General features: G+C 42.5%; 1 protein-coding gene across 1 annotated transcript; it reads right to left on the bottom strand.

The window, feature by feature from the left end:
- Nucleotides 1-1,430: 1,430 nt before the first annotated feature.
- Nucleotides 1,431-10,233, bottom strand: LOC308304870 (lipocalin; the record flags this gene model as incomplete). The annotated part of the gene is made up of 8 exons (XM_080749498.1): nt 1,431-1,450; nt 2,436-2,537; nt 2,942-3,055; nt 5,255-5,334; nt 6,556-6,695; nt 7,834-7,934; nt 8,572-8,614; nt 10,162-10,233. The coding sequence occupies 8 exons, from the start codon at nt 10,231-10,233 to the stop codon at nt 1,431-1,433; spliced, it is 672 nt and encodes a 223-aa protein (XP_080605624.1).
- Between the last annotated feature and the right edge of the window lie 1,230 nt (nt 10,234-11,463).

Below are 11,463 nucleotides of genomic sequence, written 5' to 3'. Positions count from 1 at the left end.
ATAATTTAACTCTTGAGCATGTTAAGAGAAGACTGTCGCACACCCAGTAGTTCCTCTCAAGCAGGTGTGTCACAAAGTAGTCGAATGAATTTCAGTGAAGAAATACACCCGCACACTGCCACTTGCAGGTTCCAAGTATCAATTTATTAAAAGCTTTTAATAAATTGATACTTGGAACCTGCAAGTGGCAGTGTGCGGGTGTATTTCTTCACTGAAATTCATTCATTCAACTCTTGAGCATGTAAAATGAAACACAGGTCCATTTGGTTCATTTTACACACGTTAAAGATCTATAAGGGTCCATTTGGTTTCCAACTCCCCATTTAGCTGAGGACCACCTGGAACCTCAAGGACCACTGGTTGAGAACCACTGCTATATATAATTAAATTAATATTAAAAACAATATAGGCCATACTCGGGGATATATACACCCAAAGTATGGGGGATGGAAAGTAACTTTGTATTTGGTACTTGCAAGTCCCACAGCAAACACACGTGTGCGCCGCAGACCCACCTGTGTCTGCGTCTGTGTAGCTGCAACAGTTCGAGGTTGATGTTTAAGGTGTGTGAGCCAACATAATCATGAACTCCCTGCCTCAACCAGATGGTCACAGCTTGACATATAGTTTGAATACTGGTCATGGATCTTTTGATATGTCATATCATAACATCTTCCCTCTTTCTTTAGTACAATATATGATCTGTGACTTTGATAGGACCCAGGGACGTGCTGGCCATTGGGAAAAGCGGGACAACTCCCGAACGGCTGGTTCATTCCCGGCCGTCCTGGTTTTTCGCAAAGCCCCGCCCCGCTTCATCATACAAGGCTGTTGCACAAAAGTAGTGAAAACAGCAGATCTACAAGCACGAGGCGTTGTGTGCTTGTAGATCGGCTGTTTTCACTAGTTAATTTTTTAAATGATAAATACAAAACAAACGGTTTTGGACATACAAGGTTTCCACCCGACAACGACGAAATATAACTCATGTAATTGGCCCACTGGCTTGTCACTTGTCATGATCTGAAATGGCAAATCTTTGAGTAGCAGCAGCGCTATAGAGAGAGATCTCTCTCTATGGCGCGCAATGAGGGCCTCTGCAACTCTTTTTCCCAGGCTGAATCAGGGGCCCAGCACGTCCCTGATAGGACCCCATAATGTGCCTGCATTCATTTTCTAAGCTGTCCAGTTTTGGAGATGGTGAGTACCTCTGGACTGTTAACTTGAGCTGTAGAAAGGTTGCAGAAAGAAGGACGAACCTGGGAGAAAAATGCACAATAATACTAATAGTATTTTATTGTCACAAGTTGGGGAAATGAAAGTGGTATTTTATTAACATACTGTTGGTAACATAGATTGGAGACAACAAATACAGTTGTAATTGAAAGCTTCAGGCAGCAGGGTTGCTGGTTGAACACCAAGGAGGCAGGTTAAGCGGCAGGGCACTCATCTAAAAGAGAAGACATGACGTTCAGAGAGTATAACAATAATTGCAACACTAATCTTATGGATTGTTTTCACATTAAAGGACAACTTTAGTTTTTTACAACAAGGGTTCATATTTTAGATTGTAATTAAAGAATCTAAAAGATGAGTGTTAAAATTATTTCATTTACTTCTTTCTATTGTTTTAGAGATTCTTATTTCAGTGGTTGGGGGCATGTGTACAAGTGGCTAAATATGTCATTTTACACAGAATAAGCCCATTCTCAAGATACAATGCAACCTTTCATGGTTTGATGTGACTTATGGGGCTAGAAGTGTTACTGTAAATAGCAATAAAGAAACTGCTGGCTTGTTGTGTCTAATAAGACATTTAGCCACATGTATGCATGCCCCCATGTGTACGCATGTCCCACATTTTAGCACGGTAAACGTGATAAAACAATAGAACGAAGCAAATGAAAACATTTTAACACTCACTTTTTCTTTTCTCTAATTACAATCTAAAATATGAAACCTTGTTGTAAAAAAACAAAGTTGTCCTTTAAAGTGCTACAACTGGAGGGATTTTATTCCAAACCTACACACATATCTGTTCATATTCATACCTGAAGTGCCATATTATTATGTGAAATGTTAGATGTTAAGATGTTTTATAGAGATCTTTTTATAAGATATTTTCATATAATGAATTTGAATATAATGAATGTTATAATGCGGTAACATATTGTTATAACAATATAGAAATGATTACATTGTAACAAGACAAATAACACTCATATTTTCTAAAAGGGGAGAACCACCCATTTTCAATATTGAATGTATATTATGTCATTAATATACCTTTGAGTTGTTATGTGGACATAAGAAAAAAGTCCCCCCTTCTGTGTTACCTAGAACTGGAGGATTGATTTTGGGGTTTGTATTGCAAAGTACACCGTGATGACATCACGGTGTACTGTGCATAGCGCCTATGGTAGGCTATTACATACCGTTTTGGGGCAAGATAGCGATGTTTTCAGCCAGGATTCCAGTGTCCAACGAGAACTGCTTGAACTTGTCCAGCACCTCAGGAGAGAGAGTCGTCCTTCGGCCTGGGAGGACAAACAAAAGAAATATAATTATATACATAAACCACCCAGTTCTGTTCAATAGGCCTATATCTGTTATCCACACTGTTGAGGCAGCTTGAAGCACAAGACTTTTATCTTGCCTATTAATGGTTCTCAAACTTTTTCATGTCAAGGACCCACAAATTGATGTATATTTGGCTGTGGACCCCCATCTGAAATTGTTTACCAGAAGATTTTGTGTAAAAAGAATTACAAACGTGTTCAATATTTTCAAAACATAAAAAAAATAAAAAAATAAGCAGATGTACAAGCTCACAGTGCGGCACAAAGTGACGAGCTGTGAGCTTTTAGTCTGTTATTTTTGAATAGCCAACGTATAAATAATAAAGATGTTAACTGGAAGCAAATAATGCGCACAGCCTTACTGTATAGTTTGTTGAGAACGGTGGAAACGCCTCCTTTGGTCTTGACGGTGTGAATAAGGGCGTACTCGTCCTCCTTGACATCCACCACGTTCATGACGTTATCGTTATTCCAACCTGAGGGTGGACAGATATAAATGAAGTGTACATGTGTCTCTTACTTTAAAACCCTTGAGGCTGCTGGCCCCAAGTTTAAATCAGGGCTCTTCGTCTATTATAGAGGTCCTCAGAGTTACTACAGGACAAATCTTTTTGTGATAAGAAATCTGTATATTTTTACATTAACCACTTGAATCCTATAGCATCCCTATTCTGGGGGAAATGTTAGTCAGACTCAAAAATCTATATGCGGGTGTGTGATGAATAAAATCTCTTGAATCTTGAGAAAGCATGGTATCTCCATCAAGGATTGTTTAATTACAGATGAGGCATTATATATAACTAGAAAGGCCCAGCGTCTAGTCGGCGACCTGGCCAACTCGGAACAATGTAAATAGGGAATGAATGCCCCGCCCTTTAATGCAAACCCCATTATACCTGTTGTCATAGGACCCGTTTTGACCATCTGTTTGCCTGTGTCCATTTATGCCCATATATGGAGATATCTGTTATCTGTCTGTCTGTCAGCGTCCATTTTATGTCCATATATGGAGATCACTGCAGATATAGTTCTGGGTCCATTTTATGCCCATATATGCCCATATATGGAGATATCTGTCTATTTGCGTCCATTTCACGCCCATATATGGAGATCTCTGAATCTGTCTGTCTGTGTCCCTTTATGCCCGTATATGGAGATCTTTGTGATTCTGCGTAAATTTTATGCCCATATATGCCATTTGCGTCCATTTTATGCCCATTTATGGAGATCTCTGTATCCGTCTGTCTGTGTGTCTGTCTGTGTCCCTTTATGCCCGTATATGGAGATCTTTGTGATTCTGCGTAAATTTTATGCCCATATATGCCATTTGCGTCCATATAGTTCTGGGTCCATTTTATGCCCATATATGCCCATATATGGAGATATCTGTCTATTTGCGTCCATTTCACGCCCATATATGGAGATCTCTGAATCTGTCTGTCTGTGTCCCTTTATCCATTTTATGCCCATATATGGGGGCATTCATTTTATGCCCATATATGGAGAACGCGCGTGCCCGTGGGACGAACGGTTCTCATATGGGGGCATTCATTTTATGCCCATATATGGAGAACGCGCGTGCCCGTGGGACGAACGGTTCTCGAGATACGCGGATTACCTACATACATACACACTCACAGAGATTTTTTGTTGACTCATGTGGCGTACGTGATGTCAGAGCCTTTTATGAAGTGATGTCACAATGAGTCAGAGCTTTCGCCGATTTCCTCAGAAACAGCCTGATGTCAACAATCAACCCCGCATAAGGAGATTCCGAACGTTTCGCGCCGGTTCGGGAAAACCGCGCGTCGGGTCGGGTCGAGACCCGGCACTGCACTCCGTGCCGTGGCGGGGAACGCGCGTGCCGAATCTGAAGCCGGTGGGACGAACGGTTCTCGAGATACGCGGATTACAGACACACACACACGCAGAGACTTCTCGCATTTATAGATAGATAATTGTTAACTGACAACCCTGAAAAATTAAATGTTATTCCAAACATTTGGGAAAAAAAGTATTCTTTATGATGTTATGTTCTATTCGTAGTCGTTCTGTCAATGTACAGGATCTTAACCCTTTTACCAAAAGAAAATTTGGTACTCAACGCATAGTGATCTAATATTGTATCTGAAATAGAAAAATGCTTGGTTAAGATGGATCTGATGGATCTGAAGAAGATTTATCAAATCAAATAACAAGAGAATCTTATTGCTTTGTGTTAGTGATAAGTCCACCAGATGGCGCTGTAGAACACCAAATTGGGGACCCGTCTGAAGTGGACGATGACTGCCATGAGCCATCAATCATTTTTCTGTTGTTGGGCGGTCTTTTGTACACTTTACAACACAATGACAGTATGACACTGCCATTGTAAACCTTCTTTATTAATCTGAGCTGCTGTCCTTTTATTTTTGTATTAAGTTTGGGGAACATTAAAAAAAGATGGATTGGAAAAACATTCCTCACACACAGACGAAAAAAAGATTATGTGAATGTATGATTATTTATGCATGTAATACTGTGTGTAATATGTTCATGTGCTCTCTCTGCTCTCTCTCTCTGTGTGTGTGTGTGTGTGTGTGTGTGTGTGTGTGTGTGTGTGTGTGTGTGTGTGTGTGTGTGTGTGTGTGTGTGTGTGTGTGTGTGTGTGTGTGCGTGCGTGCGTGTCCACTCACGCTCGCTCCTGAACATAAACTTTCCGGGTACATCAGTCTGCTTGGCCTGGTGGGTCATTCTCCAGCAAGAGCCGTCAGCACTGAAACACAATCACAATCATCTTTAATGTCACATCACAGGTTTATAAAACTGTGGCTGAAATTCGTGTTTGTGCAAGTGAACAGTACATGAAACAAACAAAGTGGTATGGAAGGTAACTGTGGCACCTGAGAACTCTGGGCACCATTAAAAACATATATAGGCTATTAGTTTATATATTTACATTAATTTTATAAATGGGTGACCGTGACATATAATCTGTGGATTGTCAATGTTGGGCATAAACAAGTTCAAGGGTAGAAATTATGCTGTGACAATGTTTAGGTGGCCATATCCCGCCTGTCTATGTTCTAATAGTACCAGTAAGACTCCCTAATCGGGAGATAAGCGATAAGCGGTCGCAGCGTGATTTTAGGGCAAAATGTGTAGGAGCAGTGTCCAAAAATGTGTTTGAAAAAATCGGCCAGATGGTGGCGCTATATGGGACAGATCCATGTTGATGACATGAGTGTAGACATACTGTGTATACCGATTTGCGTGATTTTAGGGCAAAATCTGTAGGAGCAGTGTGCAAAAATGTGTTTGAAAAAATGGGCCTGATGGTGGCGCTATATGAGACAGATTCATGTTGACGTCTCTCTTGGCGCCGCCGAGGCGGACGCGTGGGTACCGGCCCCGGCTCTCCCGGTCGCTCCTAGCCCGAGTTACGGCATTTTATGTGTGCTGCAGTGGCGGGGGTCCTCCACTAGGGGCATCCATTCTGGAGCACCAGGAGTCGGTGGTCCCCAGGAATTCCCCGTGAACAGCCCCGTTTGGGTGGTCATTTTTGCACTTTATGGCGGCGGTGGAAGGGGGTCCCTGGGGGTCCCTGGAGCTTCGGGGGTCCCTGGTGGGGTGGAGGTTGTGGATTGGCAGGCAAGGAGTGTGTGTGCAAAGTTTGGCATGGATTGGGGTAACGGTGACGGAGATATGAGTTGGGGAAAAGTGTGACATGACGGACAGACTGGCTGACAGACTGACTGACAGACTGACTGACTGACTGACTGACTGACAGACAGCCGGTGGAGGTTTTGGTAGTAAATGCGATCTGACGGTCGCAATGAACGCTGAGACTGGCATAGGCTACTCCATGTCGACCCCCGTTAGCTAATAGATATAGGAATATGTTCTAATATGAGCAACACTGACTTGAGACTGGCATAGCCTACTCCACATCCAGCCCCCCATTAGATATAGAATATTTTCTACTATGAACACTGACTTGAGACTGGCATACTCCATGTCCAGGCCCCCGTCAGCAGTTGGTGTCAGCATGGCGGTGCCCATCTTCATGCTGCTCCTGCGGTTCACGAACCACTGGGCGTTGGTGGCAAATCCGATCATGAACCACTTCCCTGACACCTGTGGAATAGGTAAGAATACTCAACTTTACTTCAGTAATATATATCAATGGAATTTCATAAAATATAGGCTACACATAGCGGTGATTTACTTGATGTTTGCGCCCACTTTGCGCGCAATGGAGCTGCGTAAAAGCGCACTTTCTCCCGTGTTGGACACAGCAGGCTGATGAGAAGGAATTGGAGGGATGAGGAGGTCAGGAGGAACATGAAGATGGAAGAAAGGCTTTCGTTTGGAAATGAAAGACGCACTGGCGGAAAGGTAGGCCATTTCCCACTCAATGTTTTTCTACAATAATTGTGACAGACAGACCAAAAAAAAAAACAACAACTAAAAGCTCTCTTTACAAGTTCTCAATTAACTACTTCTACTACTACACAATTTTTGCCTGTGTTTTTATTTGGTTTCGTTTCCCCCACGCGCCTTTGTTTTGATTTGGTTGATTGATACCAGGTGTGTCAGTCAGTCAGTAAGTCAGTCAGTCAGTCAGTCAGTCAGTCAGTGAAGGGGGGTGAGTTAGGCTACTGTAGGCTATAGGCTCCATACTTTGTTTCCTGTTCGTTTACGTTTGTTTTCAGTTATTCGTTTAACATCTTTTGGACCTTTATTATTTTTAGATAATAACCCACTTAAAATGCAAGCTGTTTTTATTTTGTTTGGAGTCGAAACGCATCAGACTCAAATGCCAAAGCTCATGCCTCTTAAATGTTTGAATTTTAAATTCAAACATTGAATTTATATTTATATTTTAAATTATATCGATATTGGGAAGAAGTAGTCGCTAATACTCACTATACAATATTAACACTTCAGTAATGTAAGACAGCAACATTTCTTCACTTGTTAACATGTGTGAACATGAATCCTTATTTAGCTTTTTGTTATTGAAAAATCCCCTGTACAGCTGGAGACATTTGTGTGACAATAACAAATAGTAGGACTACAAGCCTACTATAGAAGCAACAACAACATCAACATTTATAATAAGGGTAATAATAATAATACAAATACTAATATAAATAGGCCTAATTCAACTAAATGCTATTAATAATAATAATAATATTAATAATATAATACTTTCTTTGTAGACAGTAGATAGGATATAGATGTGTTAATCAGGTATAATGGTCTCTCTTACCCCCTGCACATTGAAGCCTGCTTGGGGTGTGACCTCAGCGGTGGCAGCCAAGGAGCAGAGCATGGCTCCTATCATCCCCAGCAGTATCGTCATCTTCTCTTCTGCAGGAGACGTGAGGATCAGATCAATTGGAATGAAATTAAACTTGGATGATGTTGACCTATTGAAGGATTTACTTGAGGTTGTTTAGCTAGCTCATGCCCGGGACCCCTTTTATACAGTGGAGAATGAGGTTGCATAATAATGCACCCCCCTCCCACCCTACACCCCACACCAGGGACGTGCAGAGAATGTTAGTTAGAGAGGCAGGGGCTGACATTTCTAAAAGGGCTTTTTGGTGAAAGTATTGAAAATAGCAGACCTCCAAGCTCACGACGCGTTGTGAGCTTGGAGGTCAGCTATTTTCAGTACTTGATACTACACAAAACTAAGCATATAAAAGGCAATACTGGAGATGTGGCATGGATGGATGGATTTATACACAGAAAGGGCAATTCTTTCAACATAAGATGGTGCATTCAAGTTCAGGAGAGTTTGAACAAGGCAATTCTCTTGAATGCTGCCTTCGTGTATGTCATGAAAAGAGGGCATTTGCATTTCTTTCACCATAGTGAAAACTGCATTCATGGTCTGGACTGGAGAGGGCACTTTTTTTACAGACGGAAAAAAGGGCAGGGGCTCAAGCCCCCTTTTCATGTCTATGTGTGCACGTGCCTGCCCCACACCACCACCACACACCCACTAGCATTTTCCCTCCCAACATCCCCGCACCCTGGAGCTGCTGGGATGAGTTCAAACAAGAGAAAACAGTTGGCAGGAAAAAGAAAACAGGGACCAGAGAGCTAACAGGTGTTGTACGTTATCCTATACCCTACCTTCCCGCCAGAGCAGGGCTAACATACAGCACCTCAGTATAACCTCTATATGGTTGTTGGTCTCTCTCTCTCTTTATCCTTCTGCATGCTGCATAAAAAAACATAACAGATAGATGTACATTGTGATAAACAGTTAGTCTGTAGTATAACACAAAGCAAGTTCCAGGACATTCTGTGGTCTGGGCAGAGACCAGAGAATCAAACTCAACTGTCAGCACTTACAATAGTAAACAAACACACACACACACACACACACACACACACACACACACACACACACACACACACACACACACACACACACACACACACACACACACACACACAGAGAGAGAGAGCACATGAACACATTACACAGTATTACATGCATGCATAAATAATCATACATTCACATAATCTTCCGTATGACGTGTGTGTGTGTGTGTGTGTGTGTGTGTGTGTGTGTGTGTGTGTGTGTGTGTGTGTGTGTGTGTGTGTGTGTGTGTGTGTGTGTGTGTTTTGTTTTTAACAGAACCTTCATTTAACGTTAATCTACCCAGCAATCATGACTATTTTAAATTGTCCTGTTTCAGTGCATTATGAGGGAAACAAAAAAACAAACAGTTTGATTCCATTATGCTGAGGTGCTGCTGTGCTGGTGTCTGCGCTGATATCTTTCCATAATTCAATCATGTAGGTATTTACTTAAATCCTATACAGTATGACCAAATACTCACAACGGGACACCTTGTGAGCTTGTGGATCTGCTATCTTCACTGAATGTTGGCCCCCAGAATAGAGACACTAGGGTTTATTTGGTTGAGGCTCATCCTGCAAACCTAACGTTTAACTCCAGTTCAACCCAGATTCGGCACAAACATGGGTTGAATTTCAGGCACGTGCACACATAGACATCAAAGGGGGCTTGAGCCCCTGCCCTTTTATCCTTGTGCAAATGCCCTCTTTCCATGCCATACCTGAAGGCAGCATTCAAGAGAATTGCCTTGTCCAAACTCTCATGAACTTGAAGGCATCATCTTATGATGAAAGAATTGCCCTCTCTGTCTAGAAATCCATGCCGTTATGCCGCATCTCCAGCATTGACTTGATTATGCTTAGTTCAATGTGGTATCAAGCACCGGAAATAGCCGACCTCCAAGCTCACAATGCGTCGCAGCGCAACCTAGTGTGAGCTAGTGTTGATTATCTCTTGTATGTTATTGTATGTCTTTAAATGTCTTGATGAATTGAATACCCTGATCACAATGGAAACGAACCCTCAGGGCTGTTTGCGTTATCCTTTTTAGCATAATTGTATAATCGTACCGCTGTGGTTTTTGCAAACTGTTAATAAAGTATTAAATCAATCAATCAAAAACAAGTGCAGTAGCGCCGCCGCACTTCTGCATGGTGGATTGGGAGGGACAGCAGTGGCTCAGGGGTAGAGTGGCTCCTTGGGAACTGGCAGGTTCACAGTTCGATCCCCAGAGTTAGTGTTGAAGCTCCCAATGAGCAGGTTGGTTCCTTGCACGGGTTCCTCCGCCATTCGGTGTAGGAATGTGTGGGACATGTGTGCTGTGAATGGGTGAATGTAATGCACAATCATTGTAAAGCGCCTTGAAAAAAGGCGGCTTTTATAAATGCAGCATTTACAATTTACAGCTGAAGGCTTGTGGTTATCACCACTAACCAAGGCAGGCAGCCCTGACATGAAGAAGCCTTCAGGACATGTGCCTCTTAACATGGTTCCTCATTCCTCCCTGTGTGCCATCTGTTTGGGAGGGGAGGTTAGACTGGCGTGGTTTAGTAAGCTATGTCACGCCATCCTGATTTCACAGCCACAAGAACCTCATCTATAGCAGCCACAAATCTTGCAGTTCTGGTGACCACATCTTAATATCTAGAGCAGGTCTTCAACAGGGGGTCCGGGACCCCTAGGGGGTCATCAGAGTTAGAATATGATTTTTTTTTACAAATAAAAAGTAAAATGTGTGTCTCTGAATGAATGAGTTTACTTTTGTACGGTCGATCTCTAAATATAAGTTAGGGATGCACCGACTAAAGTACCATGCATAGTAGTACATAAGGACCGCAGGAATACACAAGCAATGGAGGGTGAGAGAACTTTACTCCGTTTGGTCCGGTTTGACTCCCAGTACGTAACACTCCGGATGATTTATCTCCGTATACGGACCCTTACGGACAACACCCAACTGGACGGACTCAACGTACAAGATGTATCCGTAGCAAGAAGTACCCACGGCCACCGTTGTCAAACATAGGCGCAGTAGTGAGGAAAAGTACTTTTCCTCTGCTCTATGACAGCGGTTCTCAAACTATGTGTCCCAATGAGAAATATATTGTATCAAGAAACGGTAAAAAAGGAACGTCCCAACAGGACGGCTTGACACACACACACCCGCGCGCGCGCAGTCACACACACACACCACCTATCCTCCTCCAACAGCTGCCTACAAGACGAGGCACACAAGAAGAGCTGATTAATTAGCTCAGCGGCTCATCATACTTGGGAATTATATGCGGGTGTGTTTTGGTATAATCACTCCGGGTCCTGATCCATATGTGGTTAAATCTGTACGCTCGCTGAGTTTTACATTTACCGCGAATCCGCAAAACAACTTTGCCGACAGACAGCAGAACCTGCAGTCCAGACTGTTACCACTACCAACATCACATCGTCGGGTCAAGAAATTCTGTGGTTCTACATATTTTGGCTGCTTCGCTTTTGTTAGCTATTCTGTTCTGTGCTGCGCGG

The sequence above is a fragment of the Nannobrachium achirus genome (assembly GCF_963921795.1).
Source record: "Nannobrachium achirus genome assembly, chromosome: 19".
Lineage (NCBI taxonomy): Eukaryota > Metazoa > Chordata > Actinopteri > Myctophiformes > Myctophidae > Nannobrachium > Nannobrachium achirus.
This window is presented reverse-complemented; position numbering and strand designations above follow the sequence as displayed.